Source organism: Littorina saxatilis, linkage group LG17, assembly GCF_037325665.1.
Source record: "Littorina saxatilis isolate snail1 linkage group LG17, US_GU_Lsax_2.0, whole genome shotgun sequence".
Taxonomy (NCBI): domain Eukaryota; kingdom Metazoa; phylum Mollusca; class Gastropoda; order Littorinimorpha; family Littorinidae; genus Littorina; species Littorina saxatilis.
Genome location: NC_090261.1, coordinates 417,630 through 442,052, shown reverse-complemented (window position 1 = coordinate 442,052; position 24,423 = coordinate 417,630). Strand labels below are relative to the sequence as shown.

Here is a 24,423-nt window from a genome sequence, read left to right as displayed (position 1 = left end):
CCCCTCTGTCTGTGAGTGTAGTCTGCCACGCCCCTCTGTCTCTGACTGTAGTCTGCCACACCCCTCTGTCTGTGACTGTAGTCTGCCACACCCCTCTGTCTGTGACTGTAGTCTACCACACCCCTCTGTCTGTGAGTGTAGTCTGCCACGCCCCTCTGTCTCTGACTGTAGTCTGCCACGCCCCTTTGTCTCTAACTGTAGTCTACCACACCCCTCTGTCTGTGACTGTAGTCTGCCACGCCCCTCTGTCTGTGACTGTAGTCTACCACGCCCCTTTGTCTGTGACTGTAGTCTGCCACGCCCCTCTGTCTGTGACTGTAGTCTGCCATGCCCCTTTGTCTGTGACTGTAGTCTGCCACGCCCCTCTGTCTGTGACTGTAGTCTGCCATGCCCCTTTGTCTGTGACTGTAGTCTGCCACGCCCCTCTGTGACTGTAGTCTGCCACGCCCCTTTGTCTGTGACTGTAGTCTGCCACGCCCCTCTGTGACTGTAGTCTGCCATGCCCCTTGGTCTGTGACTGTAGTCTGCCACGCCCCTCTGTGACTGTAGTCTGCCATGCCCCTTGGTCTGTGACTGTAGTCTGCCACGCCCCTCTGTGACTGTAGTCTGCCATGCCCCTTGGTCTGTGACTGTAGTCTGCCACGCCCCTCTGTCTGTGACTAGTCTGTCACGCCCCTCAGTCTGTGACTGTAGTCTGCCACGCCCCTTTCTCTGAGTGGGCTATAACTGGGACTATTGTGCGATGGCCTCTGTTTCTGCTTCTTCCCTCTCTGACAGGTACAACTCCATGTGGTAGTGCGGGCTAATATGTCTGATACCAGACTTTAAATAGACTGAGGATGCTTTGAGGGTGACCAGACTTTATTCGTCCAGAGGCTATGTCTCTCTTCGTACAGGCTTTTTGTCTCCTCATGTTATGTCTGTTTCTTTAAGATCTTTGCTCGTTCTCAGTGTCCTTTGCCGTTTCTGTTTGTGAAGTCCTCACTTCATGTCTGTCTCTTTACAGTCTCTGTTTGTCCTATGATCATGTCTCTTTACAGTCTTTGTTTGTCCTCTGATCATGTCTCTTTACAGTCTTTGTTTGTCCTATGATCATGTCTCTTTACAGTCTTTGTTTGTCCTATGATCATGTCTCTTTACAGTCTTTGTTTGTCCTATGATCATGTCTCTTTACAGTCTCTGTTTGTCCTATGATCATGTCTCTTTACAGTCTTTGTTTGTCCTATGATCATGTCTCTTTACAGTCTTTGTTTGTCCTATGATCATGTCTCTCTTTACAGTCTCTGTTTGTCCTATGATCATGTCTCTCTTTACAGTCTTTGTTTGTCCTATGATCATGTCTCTCTTTACAGTCTCTGTTTGTCCTATGATCATGTCTCTTTACAGTCTTTGTTTGTCCTATGATCATGTCTCTTTACAGTCTTTGTTTGTCCTATGATCATGTCTGTCTTTACAGTCTCTGTTTGTCCTATGATCATGTCTCTTTACAGTCTTTGTTTGTCCTATGATCATGTCTCTCTTTACAGTCTTTGTTTGTCCTATGATCATGTCTCTCTTTACAGCCTTTGTTTGTCCTATGATCATGTCTGTCTTTGGATCTGTGTTTGTCCTTGACCTTGGTTCATTATTTGTCTTTAAAGTCTTTATGCTTAGTTCACTTCTCTCATTAGTCTTTGTTTGGCCATGTTCCGTGTCTCTCTTTACAGTCTTTGTTTGGCCATGTTCCGTGTCTCTCTTTACAGTCTTTGTTTGGCCATGTTCCGTGTCTCTCTTTACAGTCTTTGTTTGGCCATGTTCCGTGTCTCTCTTTACAGTCTTTGTTTGGCCATGTTCCGTGTCTCTCTTTACAGTCTTTGTTTGGCCATGTTCCGTGTCTCTCTTTACAGTCTTTGTTTGGCCATGTTCCGTGTCTCTCTTTACAGTCTTTGTTTGGCCATGTTCCGTGTCTCTCTTTACAGTCTTTGTTTGGCCATGTTCCGTGTCTCTCTTTACAGTCTTTGTTTGGCCATGTTCCGTGTCTCTCTTTACAGTCTTTGTTTGGCCATGTTCCGTGTCTCTCTTTACAGTCTTTTTTTGGCCATGTTCCGTGTCTGTCTCTTTACAGTCTTTGTTTGGCCATGTTCCGTGTCTCTCTTTACAGTCTTTGTTTGGCCATGTTCCGTGTCTCTCTTTACAGTCTTTGTTTGGCCATGTTCCGTGTCTGTCTCTTTACAGTCTTTGTTTGGCCATGTTTCACGTCTGTCTCTTTACAGTCTTTGTTTGGCCATGTTTCGTGTCTCTCTCTTTACAGTCTTTGTTTGGCCATGTTTCGTGTCTGTCTCTTTACAGTCTTTGTTTGGCCATGTTTCGTGTCTGTCTCTTTACAGTCTTTGTTTGGCCATGTTTCGTGTCTGTCTCTTTACAGCCTTTGTTTGGCCATGTTTCGTGTCTCTCTCTTTACAGTCTTTGTCTGGCCATGTTTCGTGTCTGTCTCTTTACAGTCTTTGTTTGGCCATGTTCCGTGTCTCTCTTTACAGTCTTTGTTTGGCCATGTTTCGTTTCTGTCTCTTTACAGTCTTTGTTTGGCCATGTTCCGTGTCTCTCTTTACAGTCTTTGTTTGGCCATGTTCAGTGTCTGTCTCTTTACAGTCTTTGTTTGGCCATGTTCCGTGTCTCTCTTTACAGTCTTTGTTTGGCCATGTTCCGTGTCTCTCTTTACAGTCTTTGTTTGGCCATGTTCCGTGTCTGTCTCTTTACAGTCTTTGTTTGGCCATGTTTCACGTCTGTCTCTTTACAGTCTTTGTTTGGCCATGTTTCGTGTCTCTCTCTTTACAGTCTTTGTTTGGCCATGTTTCGTGTCTGTCTCTTTACAGTCTTTGTTTGGCCATGTTCCGTGTCTCTCTTTACAGTCTTTGTTTGGCCATGTTTCACGTCTGTCTCTTTACAGTCTTTGTTTGGCCATGTTTCGTGTCTCTCTCTTTACAGTCTTTGTTTGGCCATGTTTCGTGTCTGTCTCTTTACAGTCTTTGTTTGGCCATGTTTCGTGTCTGTCTCTTTACAGTCTTTGTTTGGCCATGTTTCGTGTCTGTCTCTTTACAGCCTTTGTTTGGCCATGTTTCGTGTCTCTCTCTTTACAGTCTTTGTCTGGCCATGTTTCGTGTCTGTCTCTTTACAGTCTTTGTTTGGCCATGTTTCGTGTCTGTCTCTTTACAGTCTTTGTTTGGCCATGTTCCGTGTCTCTCTTTACAGTCTTTGTTTGGCCATGTTTCGTTTCTGTCTCTTTACAGTCTTTGTTTGGCCATGTTTCGTTTCTGTCTCTTTACAGTCTTTGTTTGGCCATGTTCCGTGTCTCTCTCTTTACAGTCTTTGTCTGGCCATGTTTCGTGTCTGTCTCTTCATTGTCTTGGTACTTCCTTGGTTGATGACTCTCACTTCACACTCTACCTGAGTTTATTTCTGCAGCCTGCATCTGACCCAGATCCATGTAGATTGAAAGAGCCCAAAGCATGCAGTAAACAAGGAATGATTCGTCCATGGACTGATTGTGTTCGTCTTTCCGCAGTGTATGTATGTTCCTTTATGATTCCTGTCTGTCCTTGTGTAAGGTGTGAGTGTTGTTTGGTCACAGTACGTTCTTCTCCCAAACATGACTCGACGGAGACACTTGAAGCGCCTGCTGGCAGCGAGACACGACGCCTTGCTCCACGCAGGTTGCTCCACGCAGGGCACCAACATCATTATCAAACATGTCGCTGCTTTTCCTCAATATGTGTTTTGCCAAAACGAGGGTCTGTGGTGATAATACGAATACCATGACGGACATTTTTACGTGGCTCCCTTGAGACATGAGTTCCAATAAATACACATCGCTGGTGATTGAGGTGACGTTCCTCTCGTCATACTGACTACGATGACCAGCGCCATGAAATAGTGTCATTGCCGAGGTGGCGTTCCTCTTGTCATATTGACTACGATGACCAGCGCCATGAAATAGTGTCATTGCCGAGGCCGGGCCAGCTGAAGGGAGAATGAACTCAAAACAACATTTGTGTGTAGCGCTGTGCTCGAGCTTTGCGAGAAGCCATTAGTGCCCATGATCTGCATTGCTAATGGAGGAGACTATGATGGGTAAACAACGACGCTTCTAGTGCTGTCTGCTTCTCAGTTTGCTGGACAGAGGTCCCAAGGGGGGGGGGGGGGGGTGCGAGGCGGGAAGTGGGGCGATGGTAGAGACTGGCCGACGCCGTGTTGGTGTATTTAGGCAACTTATTGCGATTCATATGCAGAGCGGACTGTGTCCGCTGTCTGACCTCTGACCAGGCTCCTGTGTTGTCCCGCCGCTCTCCTTGATGCACGTGTATCAGGTTTCGTGGCTCACACCTCCCACTGGCGTGCTAGCTGTACTTGTCATTGACTCTTCTTACGGGCATATTGTATGTTCTAACTTGTTTTTCCTACAGGCATATCCACAGATACAACTACTTCGTGCTTTCGTCATTGACCTTTTGCCGTACAGGCGTATTATCTGAGCGGGTAGAACACATACAGTTCTTTTGTCACAAAGTTCCCCAACAGTCATACAAACGCTTTTACCATTTACTATTTAAGTCGTGTTATCTGAAGGCACAACCCTCTCATGATTTGCCATTTATCGCTATTCTCATATATATATATTACAGGCGTATCTACGGTAATGACACGGCGTTGTAGTCTGGTTTGCCAACAAGTGCATCTGTGCAAACGTTGTCGTTCTATTATTCGACTGAAGTAACTTCACTTCAATAAGATTCCAGAAACTTGGTTAGCCAGGCGAAACTAAGGTTGCCCCGCCTGCAGTGCGTCGCCATGCAGAAAGCGAATCGTACAATATTATTCACAGAGAGAACCGCAATACGTCAGTTGTTGGCGTGGAGGCTTGGATATCGTCATTGTAGAAGAGGAACAAAACGGAAGACTGTACCCCCTCGCCCCCCCCCTCGCCCCCCCCCCCCCCCCTGCCCCTACCCCTCAGTTCTCCCCAAACTAGCATTAGCTGTGCTGCCCGCAGAACGTGAAATGATGGGTGCAATCATTCGGTGCAATCACCATTATTACATTAACCAACTTCTGAAACGCGAAGTGAGGGGGGGCCTGGGGTTAGACGAAGTCAACTGTGTGTAATGTCAGTGTTGATTGATTTTTGATATCAAACATTCTGTTCACGATAATACAAAGGCTGTGGAGATGGGATTCCTGGGTAAACAAAATGCCCCCCCCCCCCCCTCTCTTCTGGCTCCTCCCCCTTTCTTTAAATTTTCTTCGTTTCTAGAAGCTATACGTATACTTGTAGACGAGTAATAAACAGGGCTCTCAGGCCGATTTTAAGGCACAGTCGGTACTCCCGGGCAAATTTGGTTTCATTTGACAGACAAATGCATATAGTCTCTGAAACAACCTATCTAAGTACCCAAAAGTGGCAGCAGCTATACGCAATTTTAAGGCAAAGTAGCTCAGATATTTTGAAAAATGCACTTCAGAAAAAATCACTTTGTTGCAAAAAACGGCAATATCAACTTAACCGCAGGCAGCAGAGTAGATATTTCTGAGTGAACTATCAAATAATTGGAAGGTGTTAAACAGCAAGTAAAAAGATTTTTTGCGTGCAATACATAGGAGCACCAGGAGGCCTTGCATTTTAAAAATTGTGTTACGTCACGTCATTTTCACTTTTCTGGATAATGTCAACTCTTCTCAAAGACGTTTTGTTAGCCACAATCTAATCAAATACATATCAGAGGAAAGTGTATTCATCGGGCTTTTAGTTGCAAGTACCTCTGATGAGATATCTCATAAACACTAAGTGTGAGAGTTCATTTCCGAAGTACACCCCCTAATTTTGTAAGTCAAAGGTATGTCATGAAAGCCTTTTGAGAGGCACTGTCACAGGTAAGGGTGGAGTGTAATGGACCTAACATGTACGTTGATACATAGAAAAAATGCCTGCTCTAAGCGTAGGTGCAAAATATTTAAGATACCTGTGAAAAAATGTATGCGCGAGACGATAACTGTGTGATGAGTCTCATTCAGTGAAATAACGCCTTTAATTGCGTATCCTTACATTTTCAGGCAGTGCTGGTTTTCAGAAGAGTTGCTTTTCAACCTCCAAAATGCCCGTCAATATAAAGTAAGAAGATAGAATGTAACTGTGATTGTCAATATAAAGTAAGAAGATAGAATGTATCTGTGCTTGACAATGTGCGCCATTGAACATTCACTGAAACAATCGGGTGCATACCGTTTGTGGCGGTTTTACGTTTCACTGAAGGAAAAAACAGAATTTAGTGTGTTATACAAAACTCTCTGGGTAACATGATTTACATAGAATAAAGAAGTACAATTTATGCCATGTAGTTACTGAATGTTGGTTGAGCTTGCGGAATATTGTTTGAATATTGCACCTGCAACAATGACGTGACACGTGACGTGGAAGCTACAGGTAAGCGAGGTGTACAGTCTAGACACTGTACACTAGTTACTGACACTTGCTGCCTATAATAATAATAATAATAATAATAATAATAAATAACTTTTCTATAGCGCGAGTCCCATCAATTGGCTCCAGGCGCTTTACAGATTCATTATAGAATAAACTAGCACAAATCAACAAGCATACAAAGCATATATTTAACTGAGACATAACACCAAGATCCCAAGCACTAAGCAAAACTTAGCGTACAATGTTAAAAGTACACACACACACACACACACACACGCACACACACACACACACACACGCACGCACGCGCACACACAAAGATACCATTGACAAATAGACCATAAAGCACATACAGGGTAGAGAGTTCCAAAACAGAATAGAGTTGTGGAGAGTCTACTCAGGCTAAGCAAAGGCTTTACGAAACAGGTATGTTTTGAGTTGTGTTTTGAAGGAGGAAAGGCTGCTGGAGTCACGGATAGAACTTGGAAGCGAGTTCCAGACGGTCGGAATCTGGTACCTAAAGGTTCTTTCACCAAAGGTCTTGGTCCTGGTTTTGGGGATGCGAAGGAGTTTTTCAGAGGAGGATCTGAGAGAACGGGATGGCTCGTAGATACTGAGGGAATGGGACAAATAGGGGGGAAGTGATTTCTCAAAACAGCGGTACCCTAACAGAGCCAGCTTGTACTCGATTCTATACTTCATAGGAAGCCAGTGAAGGGTGGTAAGTAGGGGAGTGACATGGTCTTTCTTAGACTTCTGCAGAATGAGCCTTGCATGCGCAGCACTGTTCTGGACTCTCTGTAAGCGATCAAGTTCTTCAGTGGGGAGGCCGGCAAGCAATGAGTTGCAGTAGTCAAGTCGACTCAGGATCAGAGAGGAGACAAGTTGAACAGTGGCTGGGAGTGTCAGGAATGATCTGACAGAGGAAATCTTGCGCAACTCAAAAAAGGCACATTTACAAACAAAACTAATGTGTTTTTGCATTGTCAGAGCAGAGTCCAGGTACACGCCTAGGTCCTTAACAGCGGTTTGGGAGACAATCTGAGTGTCGCCTATTGTCAGGGAAGTACAGTCAATCTGATTTAAAGCATGCCCTGACAGCATCACCTCAGTTTTTGAGTCATTCAGCTTGAGTTTATTGTCTATCATCCAGTCTTTAACTGACTCAATGCAGCGCTCAGTGTTTTTAACCACTTTTGGAAAATCACTGGGGGGAGCAGAATCCTCTATTTGGGTGTTGTCGGCATACTTGTGGTGTTCGCAGCCATGCCTCGAGATGACGTCAGATAGGTCCTGTGTGTATAGTGTAAACAGAACCGGGCCTAGAACAGAGCCCTGGGGTACTCCGTGCTTCGGGGGAACAGGGGATGATTCTTTTTGACCTATTTGTACTCTTTGAAAGCGTTCAGAGAGATATGACACGAACCACTGGAAGGCTTTGTCGGCAATTCCAAACGTGAACTGTAGTCTCTTTAGGAGGACGTCGTGGTCGATGGTGTCAAATGCCGCCGAGAGGTCCAAGAGTGCGAGCACAGACACTTCCTTGTTGTCAGCACTGGTCAGCAGCTTGTCAGTTACGTAAAGAAGAGCGGTTTCTGTGCTATGATTGTTCTTGTATGCGGACTGATGGACGTCCAAAAGATCATTACTCAGCAGATGTTCTTGGAGCTGCGCTAGCACACACTTTTCTAACAGCTTGGTCAGAAAGGGTAAGTTTGAAATGGGTCTATAGTTCTTTAAGCACTCCGTGTCAAGGCCTGGCTTTTTTAGAAGTGGTGTTATGACTGCCTCTTTAAACTGTGCAGGCACAGACCCAGACTGAAGAGAAAGGTTTAAGATTCTCGTTACAACAGGAACAAGAAAATCCAGGCAGGTTTTCATGAGTGACGTGGGAATGGGGTCAAGTGTGCAGGATTTTGGAGCACATTTTGAGATAAGTTCAAAAACAAACTTCTCAGAAACAGGGCTAAACCGTGTAAGGGGGGTCCCTGAAAATGCGGCGAAGGACATTTGTGTTTTGGATGAGTCGAGACCTTTGCGAATGTCAGAGATCTTCTGGTCAAAGAAATTGCTGAAAGTCTCGGGGAGTTCTGATGGGGGAATCAATTTAGGGAGGGCAGTGGCTTTCTTCTTCGCGAATAGCTCATCTGTTACAGAGAACAGAGCCTTGGTGTCTTTGCACTCAGCGAGGCGGGATGTATAGTATTCCTGCTTGGCACTGCTGTGGAGAGCTTTGATGTCGTCAAGCTGTTGACGATAAATCTGAAGGTGAACTGTCAGGCCTGACGTTCTCCATAACCAATACAGTACTCCCGCAAAAAACTCGAATGCCCCTCCCTACTTCTGTCTGTGTGCTGTACCACTGGTCCCTCTCTACTTCTGTCTGTGTGCTGTACCGCCGGTCCCTCTCTACTTCTGTCTGTGTGCTGTATCTCCGGCCCCTCTCTACTTCTGTCCGAGTGTGTGCTGTACCCCCGGTCCCTCTCTACTTCTGTCCGAGTGTGTGCTGTACCACCGGTCCCTCTCTACTTCTGTCTGTGTGCTGTACCACCGGTCCCTCTCTACTTCTGTCTGTGTGCTGTACCGCCAGTCCCTCTCTACTTCTGTCTGTGTGCTGTACCGCCGGTCCCTCTCTACTTCTGTCTGTGTGCTGTACCGCCAGTCCCTCTCTACTTCTGTCTGTGTGCTGTACCACCGGTCCCTCTCTACTTCTGTCTGTGTGCTGTACCGCTGGTCCCTCTCTACTTCTGTCTGTGTGCTGTACCGCCGGTCCCTCTCTACTTCTGTCTGTGTGCTGTACCGCCGGTCCCTCTCTACTTCTGTCTGTGTGCTGTACCGCCGGTCCCTCTCTACTTCTGTCTGTGTGCTGTACCGCCAGTCCCTCTCTACTTCTGTCTGTGTGCTGTACCGCCAGTCCCTCTCTACTTCTGTCTGTGTGCTGTACCACCGGTCCCTCTCTACTTCTGTCTGTGTGCTGTACCGCCGGTCCCTCTCTACTTCTGTCTGTGTGCTGTACCGCCGGTCCCTCTCTACTTCTGTCTGTGTGCTGTACCGCCGGTCCCTCTCTACTTCTGTCTGTGTGCTGTACCGCCGGTCCCTCTCTACTTCTGTCTGTTCAGTGCTGTACCGCCGGTCCCTCTCTACTTCTGTCTGTGTGCTGTACCCCCGGTCCCTCTCTACTTCTGTCTGTGTGCTGTACCGCCGGTCCCTCTCTACTTCTGTCTGTTCAGTGCTGTACCGCCGGTCCCTCTCTACTTCTGTCTGTGTGCTGTACCACCGGTCCCTCTCTACTTCTGTCTGTTCAGTGCTGTACCGCCGGTCCCTCTCTACTTTTGTCTGTGTGCTGTACCGCCGGTCCCTCGCTACTTCTGTCTGTGTGCTGTACCGCCGGTCCCTCTCTACTTCTGTCTGTGTGCTGTACCCCCGGTCCCTCTCTACTTCTGTCTGTGTGCTGTACCACCGGTCCCTCTCTACTTCTGTCTGTGTGCTGTACCGCCGGTCCCTCTCTACTTCTGTCTGTGTGCTGTACCACCGGTCCCTCTCTACTTCTGTCTGTGTGCTGTACCGCCGGTCCCTCGCTACTTCTGTCTGTGTGCTGTACCGCCGGTCCCTCGCTACTTCTGTCTGTGTGCTGTACCACCGGTCCCTCTCTACTTCTGTCTGTGTGCTGTACCGCCGGTCCCTCGCTACTTCTGTCTGTGTGCTGTACCGCCGGTCCCTCGCTACTTCTGTCTGTGTGCTGTACCGCCGGTCCCTCTCTACTTCTGTCTGTGTGCTGTACCCCCGGTCCCTCTCTACTTCTGTCTGTGTGCTGTACCACCGGTCCCTCTCTACTTCTGTCTGTGTGCTGTACCGCCGGTCCCTCTCTACTTCTGTCTGTGTGCTGTACCGCCGGTCCCTCTCTACTTGTCTGTGGGTGCTGCAATGGCTCTTATCAGTGCTCAGTGATTTTCCCCTGCTAACTGAGGGCGGAGTGAAGGACAGCCTGCTGTGGATTAACCCAATAAGCGGCAGCAGCAGACGGCATGGAATTGGTGTTCTGTCAAAAAGCATTACTGGCCTCACCGCACATACTGTGCACATTATTGTGATGGGTTCTCGTTTGACTCATTAGGCAGCCTGTGGGGTCTCTCTCCATTTCCCAGTGCACGGCTCTGTGATGGAAACTGATTTTATCCCGTGGGTACGGCCACTCCTGTGGGTACGGCGGTGGTGGGGAGTATATGGTGCTGGAATTGTTTTTCTTTACAAAGAAAACAACATGGTTGCATTATTAATATGATTTGTGTTGGGCATGTTTTGTGTGCACTGTTGTTGCAGACAGGCCAGCAGAATGCGTGAATTGTGTTGTGTGTGTGTTTTGTGTGCACCGTGTTGTTGCAGACAGGCCAGCAGAATGCGTGAATTGTGTTGTGTGTGTGTTTTGTGTGCACCGTGTTGTTGCAGACAGGCCAGCAGAATGCGTGAATTGTGTTGTGTGTGTGTTTTGTGTGCACCGTGTTGTTGCAGACAGGCCAGCAGAATGCGTGAATTGTGTTGTGTGTGTGTTTTGTGTGCACCGTGTTGTTGCAGACAGGCCAGCAGAATGCGTGAATTGTGTTGTGTGTGTGTTTTGTGTGCACCGTGTTGTTGCAGACAGGCCAGCAGAATGCGTGAATTGTGTTGTGTGTGTGTTTTGTGTGCACCGTGTTGTTGCAGACAGGCCAGCAGAATGCGTGAATTGTGTTGTGTGTGTGTTTTGTGTGCACCGTGTTGTTGCAGACAGGCCAGCATTATCCGTGAATTGTGTTGTGTGTGTGGTCACGTGTGTGCACTGTTGTTGCTGACAGGCCAGCAGCATGCGTGAATTGTGTTGTGTGTGTGTTTTGTGTGCACTGTGTTGTTGCAGACAGGCCAGCAGCATGCGTGAATTGTGTTGTGTGTGTGTTTTGTGCGCACCGTGTTGTTGCAGACAGGCCAGCAGAATGTGTGAATTGTGTTGTGTGTGTGTTTTGTGTGCACCGTGTTGTTGCAGACAGGCCAGCAGCGTGCGTGAATCGACCACTGTGCAGTGAGGGGAGATAACCAGGTCGTTAGTTAAGTCACGTGCAGCGACTCACTCACGATATCTATCGGCGTATGCTTAGTGCCTCAGCTCAACAATATGTTCAATATTACGATGGTGGGGAGGGGGAGGAGGGGGTGCCAGTGGTTCCATGACTGACACCAAAGTTGTATGGTCACTTTCTCATGTTTACTAACAAGTGACACGGGGCGCCTTAATCAGCTACATACCAACAATTACATGGCTGAAAGTGTGACACGTGGGGACTGTGAGATAGAAACCAACAATTACATGGCTGAAAGTGTGACACGTGGGGACTGTGAGATAGATACCAACAATTACATGGCTGAAAGTGTGACACGTGGGGACTGTGAGATAGATACCAACAATTACATGGCTGAAAGTGTGACACGTGGGGACTGTGAGATAGAAACCAACAATTACATGGCTGAAAGTGTGACACGTGGGGACTGTGAGATAGAAACCAACAATTACATGGCTGAAAGTGTGACACGTGGGGACTGTGAGATAGAAACCAACAATTACATGGCTGAAAGTGTGACACGTGGGGACTGTGAGATAGAAACCAACAATTACATGGCTGAAAGTGTGACACGTGGGGACTGTGAGATAGAAACCAACAATTACATGGCTGAAAGTGTGACACGTGGGGACTGTGAGATAGAAACCAACAATTACATGGCTGAAAGTGTGACACGTGGGGACTGTGAGATAGAAACCAACAATTACATGGCTGAAATTGTGACACGTGGGGACTGTGAGATAGAAACCAACAATTACATGGCTGAAAGTGTGACACGTGGGGACTGTGAGATAGAAACCAACAATTACATGGCTGAAAGTGTGACACGTGGGGACTGTGAGATAGAAACCAACAATTACATGGCTGAAAGTGTGACACGTGGGGACTGTGAGATAGATACCAACAATGACATGGCTGAAAGTGTGACACGTGGGGACTGTGAGATAGATACCAACAATTGTGACATGGCTGAAAGTGTCACACGTGGGGACTGTGAGATAGAAACCAACAATTGTGACATGGCTGAAAGTGTCACACGTGGGGACTGCGAGATAGATACCAACAATTGTGACATGGCTGAAAGTGTGACACGTGGGGACTGCGAGATAGAAACCAACAATTGTGACATGGCTGAAAGTGTGACACGTGGGGACTGTGAGATAGATACCAACAATTACATGGCTGAAAGTGTGACACGTGGGGACTGCGAGATAGATACCAACAATTACATGGCTGAAAGTGTGACACGTGGGGACTGTGAGATAGATACCAACAATTACATGGCTGAAAGTGTGACACGTGGGGACTGTGAGATAGATACCAACAATGACATGGCTGAAAGTGTGACACGTGGGGACTGCGAGATAGATACCAACAATGACATGGCTGAAAGTGTGACACGTGGGGACTGTGAGATAGATACCAACAATTACATGGCTGAAAGTGTGACACGTGGGGACTGCGAGATAGAAACCAACAATTACATGGCTGAAAGTGTCACACGTGGGGACTGTGAGATAGAAACCAACAATTACATGGCTGAAAGTGTCACACGTGGGGACTGTGAGATAGAAACCAACAATTACATGGCTGAAAGTGTCACGTGGGGACTGTGAGATAGATACCAACAATTACATGGCTGAAAGTGTCACGTGGGGACTGTGAGATAGAAACCAACAATTACATGGCTGAAAGTGTCACACGTGGGGACTGTGAGATAGAAACCAACAATTACATGGCTGAAAGTGTCACGTGGGGACTGTGAGATAGAAACCAACAATTACATGGCTGAAAGTGTCACGTGGGGACTGTGAGATAGAAACCAACAATTACATGGCTGAAAGTGTCACGTGGGGACTGTGAGATAGAAACCAACAATTACATGGCTGAAAGTGTGACACGTGGGGACTGTGAGATAGAAACCAACAATTACATGGCTGAAAGTGTGACACGTGGGGACTGTGAGATAGAAACCAACAATTACATGGCTGAAAGTGTGACACGTGGGGACTGTGAGATAGAAACCAACAATTACATGGCTGAAAGTGTGACACGTGGGGACTGTGAGATAGAAACCAACAATTACATGGCTGAAAGTGTGACACGTGGGGACTGTGAGATAGAAACCAACAATTACATGGCTGAAAGTGTGACACGTGGGGACTGTGAGATAGAAACCAACAATTACATGGCTGAAAGTGTGACACGTGGGGACTGTGAGATAGAAACCAACAATTACATGGCTGAAAGTGTGACACGTGGGGACTGTGAGATAGAAACCAACAATTGTGACATGGCTGAAAGTGTGACACGTGGGGACTGTGAGATAGAAACCAACAATTGTGACATGGCTGAAAGTGTCACACGTGGGGACTGTGAGATAGAAACCAACAATTGTGACATGGCTGAAAGTGTCACACGTGGGGACTGTGAGATAGAAACCAACAATTGTGACATGGCTGAAAGTGTGACACGTGGGGACTGCGAGATAGAAACCAACAATTGTGACATGGCTGAAAGTGTGACACGTGGGGACTGTGAGATAGATACCAACAATGACATGGCTGAAAGTGTGACACGTGGGGACTGCGAGATAGATACCAACAATTACATGGCTGAAAGTGTGACACGTGGGGACTGTGAGATAGATACCAACAATTACATGGCTGAAAGTGTGACACGTGGGGACTGTGAGATAGATACCAACAATGACATGGCTGAAAGTGTGACACGTGGGGACTGCGAGATAGATACCAACAATTACATGGCTGAAAGTGTGACACGTGGGGACTGTGAGATAGATACCAACAATTACATGGCTGAAAGTGTGACACGTGGGGACTGCGAGATAGAAACCAACAATTACATGGCTGAAAGTGTCACACGTGGGGACTGTGAGATAGAAACCAACAATTACATGGCTGAAAGTGTCACACGTGGGGACTGTGAGATAGAAACCAACAATTACATGGCTGAAAGTGTCACGTGGGGACTGTGAGATAGATACCAACAATTACATGGCTGAAAGTGTCACGTGGGGACTGTGAGATAGAAACCAACAATTACATGGCTGAAAGTGTCACACGTGGGGACTGTGAGATAGAAACCAACAATTACATGGCTGAAAGTGTCACGTGGGGACTGTGAGATAGAAACCAACAATTACATGGCTGAAAGTGTCACGTGGGGACTGTGAGATAGAAACCAACAATTACATGGCTGAAAGTGTCACGTGGGGACTGTGAGATAGAAACCAACAATTACATGGCTGAAAGTGTCACGTGGGGACTGTGAGATAGATACCAACAATTACATGGCTGAAAGTGTCACGTGGGGACTGTGAGATAGAAACCAACAATTACATGGCTGAAAGTGTCACGTGGGGACTGTGAGATAGAAACCAACAATTACATGGCTGAAAGTGTCACGTGGGGACTGTGAGATAGATACCAACAATGACATGGCTGAAAGTGTCACACGTGGGGACTGTGAGATAGAAACCAACAATTACATGGCTGAAAGTGTCACGTGGGGACTGCGAGATAGAAACCAACAATTACATGGCTGAAAGTGTCACGTGGGGACTGTGAGATAGAAACCAACAATTACATGGCTGAAAGTGTCACGTGGGGACTGTGAGATAGAAACCAACAATTACATGGCTGAAAGTGTCACACGTGGGGACTGTGAGATAGATACCAACAGTTACATGGCTGAAAGTGTGACACGTGGGGACTGTGAGATAGATACCAACAATTACATGGCTGAAAGTGTCACACGTGGGGACTGTGAGATAGATACCAACAATTACATGGCTGAAAGTGTGACACGTGGGGACTGTGAGATAGATACCAACAATTACATGGCTGAAAGTGTGACACGTGGGGACTGTGAGATAGAAACTAGGATGTGCTTGCTGCCTATCCTCATCTCATATTTGTGAACATCTTAAACTTTCAAGACATTTACGCTATTAGAGTATGGTCAATGCTTATGTGTTGGTTAGTTATAACGTGGAAGGGTTGCTTTGTTTGTGTGGAGCAGTTCTTACAGTTAAAAGGCACAGTAAGCCTCCCGTAAACCATCACAGAGCTCCCCGAGCGTCTACATACAGTACAAGCATACTTCCATTTGAACGCTCACCGAACGGGAACATCCTGGCTGCTTTCTGTCGAGCCGCGTGAGAAATGTTCAAAGAATTTATTTTCGTGGACTTGGTCCTCTACAACAATGGCGCCTCGTTTTGGTGCTGGACGGCTGTTATAAAGTCTTATATCGCGCGCGTATCTCCAGACTCGGACTCAAGGCGCAGGGATCTATTTATGCCGTGTGAAATGGAATTTTTTTACACAATACATCACGCATTCACATCGACCAGCAGATCGCAGCCATTTCGGCGCATATCCTACTTTTCACGGCCTATTATTCCAAGTCACACGGGTATTTTGGTGGAATTTTTTTTATCTATGCCTATACAATTTTGCCAGGAAAGACCCTTTTGTCAATCAGTCGTGGGATCTTTAACGTGCACACCCCAATGTAGTGTACACGAAGGGACCTCGGTTTTTCGTCTCATCCGAAAGACTAGCACTTGAACCCACCACCTAGGTTAGGAAAGGGGGGAAAAATTGCTAACGCCCTGACCCAGGGTCGAACTCGCAACCTCTCGCTTCCGAGCGCAAGTGCGTTACCACTCGGCCACCCAGTCCTGGGTTATGAATATTCAATACCGGAAATCACGCCCGGACAGTAAGCCTCCCGTAAACCATCACAGATACTGTCAGGCTTTTACACACAGTACAAACACCCTTCCATTTGAACGCTCACCAAACGGGAACATACTAGGTGCCCTACGTAAAGAGCGAGCAATTTTTAAAGAATTAATTTTGCAGATTGTCTCGAACACTTTTTGGACCCATCCTGAACTCAGGTCAAAAATGAGTTACTTCCCTTCGGGTCTCATTCTATCGATGTAAACTGGCCATAGCCGTGGATCGATGATTATCAGAATGTTTTTGGACCGTGGTGCGTTTTTGCGCTAGACCTAACTTTTAAAATCAAAATAATAAATTGACAGCTTGTTACACAAACATTCTTTAATCATAAAAGAATTCTTTTTTCATCAAGACAACATCAGTACAATTCGAAGTTGTGAAAGTTTGAAAAAAGAAAAGCCCGGAAGCAGGGTCACGCAAGGGTCGTAGCAGACGACGGTTTACTATGAATATCGCCGTTCCTCTCAACAGTCAAAAGCCATCGCTAGAGTTCTTGTGAACCACAGCCGTTTGTTTCGTGCATAAAAACGTGCTATTGTAGATAAGCTCACATCGAGTCGCATTCAAATGACTAACTGACGACTACATTGTGAAAAAGGGATGAAAGAGTGTTTGTACTGTGTGTAAAAGCCTGACCGTATCTGTGATGGTTTACGGGAGGCTTACTGTGCCTTTAAGGTCACTGGACAGAAAGGTGAGAAAGGGGTGGCTCAGGGACTAAGCCCAAACTCTTACTGGTTCTGCTGGGGGTGAAGGGACTTGTGTACGTGTGTTGTTGTGATCCCATGTTTGACCTGTACAACATAACCACATGTTGTGGTCAGTGTGTCTGGATCTTCCCAGTTGACCGACTGGTGACATGAACATGGTGTGCCTACATGTGCAGACGCTGTCGGAAGCGGTGAACCTGACAGGCGGCCCCGCAAAGTACGCATCTAACGACTGTCTGATGGGGCTCTACATCCCCCTGCTGCTGACCCAGGCCATGGCCTTTGACCCCAACACCAAGGTCATCACGCTGGCACGGGACATCCAGGGTCGCAGGATAGGTAAGCGACACTCTGCTGTCCCTGCATGAGTGCGTTAGTGTCCCTTAGCTACATCCACACCACTATGGTGTGTGTGTTATAGCAAAATACAGGTGAGCGACACTGCTGTCCCTGAGTGCGTTAGTGTCCATTAGCTACGTCCACGCCACTATGGTGTGTGTATTGTCGCAAAATAGGTGAGCGACACTCTGCTGTTCCTGAGTGCGTTAGTGTCCATTATAGCTACGTCCACACCACTATGGTGTGTGTGTGCTGTGTGTTGTAGCAAAATACGGGTGAGCGGCACTCTGCTGTCCCTGAGTGCGTTAGTGTCCATTATAGCTACGTCCACACCACTATGGTGTGTGTGCCGTGTGTTGAAGCAAAATACGGGTGAGCGACACTCTGCTGTCCCTGAGTGCGTTAGTGTCCATTATAGCTACGTCCACACCACTATGGTGTGTGTGTGCCGTGTGTTGTAGCAAAATACGGGTGAGCGACACTCGGCTGTCCCTGAGTGCGTTAGTGTCCATTATAGCTACGTCCACGCCACTATGGTGTGTGTGTGCCGTGTGTTGAAGCAAAATACGGGTGAGCGACACTCTGCTGTCCCTGAGTGCGTTAGTGTCCATTATAGATACGTCCACACCACTATGGTGTGTGTGTGTGCCGTGTGTTGTAGCAAAACTATGATACGGGTGAGCGACACTCGGCTGTCCCTGAGTGCGTTAGTGTCCATTATAGCTACGTCCACACCACTATGGTGTGTGTGTGCCGTGTGTTGTAGCAAAATACGGGTGAGCGACACTCTGCTGTTCCCGTGTGCTTTGGTGTCTTAAAGCTGTGGTCTATATAGCTATGTATGACTTTCCGGGGCTACGATTTTGAAAAGATAGGGCTGAGAAGCATGTACAGAATTCTGAACAGCGAACTCGCCCTGAAAACCCACCTATACGGCATGTATGACCAAGAGAGCTTCAGTCAACGCTCGAATTTTGCTGTGATAACATGCGGTTTGCTCTCTCAGGGCTGATATTTTATTTTCAAGAGAGATCAAGGGGAAAAAAATAAAGGCCTCGGCGGAGATTCGAACTCAGGACCTCGAGATTTCGGGACTGACGTCCCAACCACTAGGCAACTGCACCAATTGTGAAAAAGATGGAAAAACATTGATATGAAATCGTGTTATGTTATTCTTGAAGCAGCATGATTTATATCTCTTTCGCCCACAGTTCAGAAGTGAATATAACTTGTTTCTTTTATGTCTGTTTTTAACTGCACAGAGCTTCGGAGGGATTCAATTACAGTGCGTCTCATTTTGTTTGCATGTCAGTGTAAATAGAGATATGACAGCCATCACATGGCGCAAATGTCGTGTAACATGTACCGCCATTCCGTCAAACATATTTGCAAAATAAAGGCAAATTTGAACGGCAATTTTGACATTTTGCAAAGCAAAGCGTACAATAAGGACTGGGTGGCCGAGTGGTAACGCACTTGCGCTCGGAAGCGAGAGGTTGCGAGTTCGACCCTGGGTCAGGGCGTTAGCAATTTTCTCCCCCCTTTCCTAACCTAGGTGGTGGGTTCAAGTGCTGGTCTTTCAGATGAGACGAAAAACCGAGGTCCCTTCGTGTACACTACATTGGGGTGTGCACGTTAAAGATCCCACGATTGACAAAAGGGTCTTTCCTGGCAAAATTGTAGAGGCATAGATAAAAAAATGTCCACCAAAATACCCGTGTGACTTGGAATAATAGGCCGTGAAAAGTAGGATATGCGCCGAAATGGCTGCAATCTGCTGGTCGATGTGAATGCGTGATGTACATGTATTGTGTGAAACATTCAATCTCACACGGCATAAATAGATCCCTGCGCCTTGTGTCCGAGTCTGGAGATACGCGCGCGATATAAGACTTCATATAACATAACATGATATAAAATATAAATTTTTCTCTCTTTGTCAACACTGGTGGAGTGACCTAGCGGTTTAGGCATCATCCCCGACATTTCAAGGTCTTGAGTTCGAATTTCTGCCCAGGAGTTTATTTTTTCTGCTCGATCCCTCTCGAAAAGTAAGCTCAGCTCTGAGAGAGCAAACCGGATGTTACCACGGCAAAATTCAAACGTTGACTGAAGCGAGTTCCCTGTAGGGCGAGTTCCCTGTACAGAATTCTGTCCTTGATTCTCAACCCTTTCTTTTCAAACTCGTAGCCCCGGATAGTCATAAATAGACCACAGCTTTAACTACGTCCAAACCATTATGATGTGTGAATGACTGTTGTGTTGAACAGAGCTTTCAGAAAGGGCCATGGTGTGTGTTCATGTGTGTGTGTGTGTGTGTGTGTACATGTGTGGGGGTATGTTATAGTAAAATGTACATTGTGCTTTCAGACTGGGCCCTGGGCGCAATGGTGCAGCAGCTGTTCATGACCTTCATGGATGACCTTGGGCCTAAAATAAGCTGTAGCCAAGGAGACGAACCATTCCCCCTGCTTAGAAACAGGTGTACTACCACGGTTGTTGTACCCGGGGGGTCATCATCTGTAAGTCCGGCATCAGCTTGGTTACTCATCATGTTCATAGCTCACAGTTTACTGTAACGGCTGAGCATACAAATATCTCTTTTACCTTCCGTATCTTGTCATTTGCAAAGGGAGATTTGTCAGGTCATAATGTGTACATGGCCATCACTAGCTGAAGCCTTTCATATTCAACACACAAGTTTCATCATCTCAAATACACTGAGAGTTAAGCTTATCAACAACTTACTCCATTTTACTCATCTACAACAGCATGCTTATACCAGAACATTTTACAGAAAAAATAAATGTTAGAGCAGATTTTTCTGTTTCTGTGTCCGTTAATCAATTATGGCAATTGCATTGTTAAGGTTTGGTTATTTTCTATATATTCAGATGTCATTCAGCATCAAGCATTATTTGAATTTTTTTATGTTTTATTGTTGTTGCCTTTGTAATCAATGGCGGTTGGTAACAATGTTTTCATTGCAATGTCAAGTATTATGTAAGATTTGTTGTTTTAATTGTTATTGCCTTTGTGATTAAAAGCTGCGGGAAATAATGTCTTCATTTGAGCATGAGGGGTTTTGTCAATTTGATCATGTGTAAACTGTAACAAGTCGCGTAAGGCGAAAATACAACATTTAGTCAAGTAGCTGTCGAACTCACAGAATGAAACTGAACGCAATGCAATGTTTCAGCAAGACCGTAGCATCGTCAGTCCACCGCTCATGGCGATGGCAGTGAAATTGACAAGAAGAGCGGGGTAGTAGTTGCGCTGAGAAGGATAGCACGCTTTTCTGTACCTCTCTTCGTTTTAACTTTCTGAGCGTGTTTTGAATCCAAACATATCATATCTATATGTTTTTGGAATCAGGAACCGACAAGGAATAAGATGAAAGTGTTTTTAAATTGATTTCGAAAATAAAATTTTGATAATAATTTTTATATATTTAATTTTCAGAGCTTGTTTTTAATCCAAATATAACATATGTATATGTTTTTGGAATCAGCAAATGATGGAGAATAAGATGAACGTAAATTTGGATAGTTTTATAAAAAAATTTTTTTTTTTACAATTTTCAGATTTTTAATGACCAAAGTCATTAATTAAATTTTAAGCCACCAAGCTGAAATGCAATACCGAAGTCCGGGCTTCGTCGAACATTACTTGACCAAAATTTCAACCAATTTGGTTAAAAAATGAGGGCGTGACAGTGCCGCCTCAACTTTCACGAAAAGCCGGATATGACGTCATCAAAGACATTTATCAAAAAAATGAAAAAAACGTATGGGGATATCATACCCAGGAACTCTCATGTCAAATTTCATAAAGATCGGTCCAGTAGTTTGGTCTGAATCGCTCTACACACACACACACATACACCACGACCCTCGTCTCGATTCCCCCCTCGATGTTAAAACATTTAGTCATAACTTGACTAAATGTAAAAAGCTGTGATGATAATCGTGTCTGTTCCACTTGTTGGTCTTTTATGGAAACCAAGGAATTTTGATCAAAGCAAAATTACACTGCTACCTTAGATATTTTAGCAGGTAAACCCAAGGTAGTAGAACTCATTTCAATAAGCAGTATTGACGTTTTGTACTCTTCGGTAAAGGAAGGATAGACGGTGTGGGAATGAAAAACACAATTCTCCAGTTGAAGCCCGGAACAACGTCATCAAAATCAAAGAAGTTTGACCTCCATTAAAATTCAATTTGTCATTGCTCGCTTCAATAACACAGTTTATTTATTTATTTATTTATTTATTTGGTGTTTAACGTCGTTTTTTACCACGAAGGTTATATCGCGACGGGGAAAGGGGGGAGATGGGATAGAGCCACTTGTCAATTGTTTCTTGTTCACAAAAGCACTAATAAAAAATTTGCTCCAGGGGCTTGCAACGTAGTACAGTATATTACCTTACTGGGAGAATGCAAGTTTCCAGTACAAAGGACTTAACATTTCTTACATACTGCTTGACTAAAATCTTTACAAAAATTGACTATATTCTATACAAGAAACACTTAACAAGGGTAAAAGGAGAAACAGAATCCGTTAGTCGCCTCTTACGACATGCTGGGAAGCATCGGGTAAATTCTTCCCCCTAACCCGCGGGGGGTAAAGTATTAGTTCAGACTCTGGTCAATGTTTTACACAGGCAGACACATAATTAACAATGTTTAAGCTATGGTTAAGGAGAGATATGTCATATACTGGAGGCAAAAATGTAACACTTGCACATTAACATGCTTCCATTTGAAACTTCAAGGTCATCATCGTGGATTGACGCCCTACCAAAGGTAATTCGCGACGGAGGGCTTCAATTAAACTTTGGGAGGGCGTCAATCCACGAAGAAGACCGAGAAGTTTCAAATGGAAGCATGTTAATGTTATTGTAATTCAATCTGATGACGATCTCTTTCCTGCTTTCATGCAATGGTAAACTGACAGAATTGGTTCTGTTCTGTTCACACACTACTTTCAGTCCACCTACCTGCAAGGGTAAAGTCCCAAGAAATATGGCTCTGTATTCCTATCGTATCACTCTGCTCCTGTTTTGTTTTCTTTCACATACATTTTCCCTTCTTTTTTGACGGGTTTCTGGACATCTAAACAACGAAGTGACTGTGGTAAGATGAACAAAGTTAAAAAACAAAGGAATACTGTACTCACCAATACAAGAACGAGACAAGACGGTACGAATTTTCGCTTATGGAAGCTTCATCAGGAAAAACAAGGACACAAAAGACAACAAAAAGCAGGGTTCTTTCGGTTTCTGGACAGCAAACTCTAAAACAAATTCTTTTCATCACAAAAGCGATCTTTGGAATTGACTGACGTAGTCCGGAAGAATTCATGCATCAGCTTACGTCACGTATTTGACGTCATCACTTCGCATACCTTATGGAAGTTATGGTCTCGGTATTCCGTTGGTCTTCATATTTCCTACTTGTAAAATGACCCTCAAAGCTAACCGAGACTAGTTGAGGTTGTATCAATGCGCCTCGCCAGCAGGTGGTTAATGGCTTTTTTAGCGAGTGGTTATCGACAATTAATGACCGGTAATTTTTAATGAGTTGGGACAATCTGACCAATCACAGGAACTGTTTCATTAAAACGCCAACTTGATTGAATTACAATGTGTTTTATTACCTAATGAAAGGTAAAGCTCTTTTGGCTCCAATTTTTCTAAGCAAAAAAGGCAAGTCTCATCCTTTTTACATTTAGTCAAGTTTTGACTAAATGTTTTAACGTAGAGGGGAGAATCGAGACGAGGGTCGTGGTGTATGTGCGTGTGTGTGTGTGTGTGTGTGTGTGTGTGTAGAGCGATTCAGACTAAACTACTGGACCGATCTTTATGAAATTTGACATGAGAGTTCCTGGGTATGAAATCCCCGAACGTTTTTTTCATTTTTTTGATAAATGTCTTTGATGACGTCATATCCGGCTTTTCGTGAAAGTTGAGGCGGCACTGTCACGCCCTCATTTTTCAACCAAACTGGTTGAAATTTTGGTCGGGTAATGTTCGACGAAGCCCGGACTTCGGTATTGCATTTCAGCGTGGTGGCTTTAAAATTAATTAATGACTTTGGTCATTAAAAATCTGAAAATTGTAAAAAAACAAATGTTTTTATAAAACGATCCAAATTTACGTTTATCTTATTCTCCATCATTTGCTGATTCCAAAAACATATAAATATGTTATATTCGGATTAAAAACAAGCTCTGAAAAATAAATATATAAAAATTATTATCAAAATTAAATTGTCCAAATCAATTTAAAAACACTTTCATCTTATTCCTTGTCGGTTCCTGATTCCAAAAACATATAGATATGATATGTTTGGATTAAAAACACGCTCAGAAAGTTAAAACGAAGAGAGGTACAGAAAAGCGTGCTATCCTTCCCAGCGCAACTACTACCCCGCTCTTCTTGTCAATTTCACTGCCTATGCCGTGAGCGGTGGACTACGAGTATACGGTCTTGCTGCGTTGCATTGCGTTCAGTTTCATTCTGTGAGTTCGACAGCTACTTGACTAAATGTTGTATTTTCGCCTTACGCGACTTGTTTTAAATTTTGTTTTATACAGATTTCAAACACCCCAAATGGCAGTCCCTTTAAAGTATGTACAGACAGGCGTGGTGGTAAGACGTCGGCCTCCTAATCGGGAGGTCGTGAGTTCGAATCCCGGTCGCTGCCGCCTGGTGGGTTAAGAGTGGAGATTTTTCCGATCTCCCAGGTCAACTTATGTGCAGACCTGCTAGTGACCAGACCTGCTAGTGACTTAACCCCTTTCGTGTGTACATGCAAGCACAAGTGCGCACGGAAAAGATCCTGTAATCCATGTCCGAGTTCGGTGGGTTATAGAAACACGAAAATACCCAGCATGCCTCCCCCGAAATTGGCGTATGCTGCCTGAATGGCGGGGTAAAAACGGTTATACACATACAAATCCACTCGTGCCAAAAACATGAGTGAACGTGGGAGTTTCAGCCCATGAACGAAGAAGAAGAAGAAGAAGAAAGTATGTAGTGTTAACCCACCCTTTAA

The 24,423-nt window shown here is 45.2% G+C and overlaps 1 protein-coding gene across 3 annotated transcripts in view; it reads left to right on the top strand.

Moving 5' to 3' along the window:
* The window catches only part of LOC138952809 (ectonucleoside triphosphate diphosphohydrolase 5-like), a 77,795-nt gene extending 57,357 nt beyond the window's left edge, over positions 1–20,438 (top strand). For 2 of the 3 annotated variants that reach the window (XM_070324542.1, XM_070324543.1), the window contains 2 exons: positions 17,203–17,365; positions 19,736–20,438. In XM_070324542.1, coding sequence (XP_070180643.1) covers positions 17,203–17,365; positions 19,736–19,944 — 372 coding nt within the window. In that variant the 3' untranslated portion in view covers positions 19,945–20,438. The remainder of the gene's footprint in view (positions 1–17,202; positions 17,366–19,735) is intronic. The other variant, XM_070324544.1, reaches the window with a different exon arrangement.
* The last annotated feature ends 3,985 nt before the right edge of the window (positions 20,439–24,423 follow it).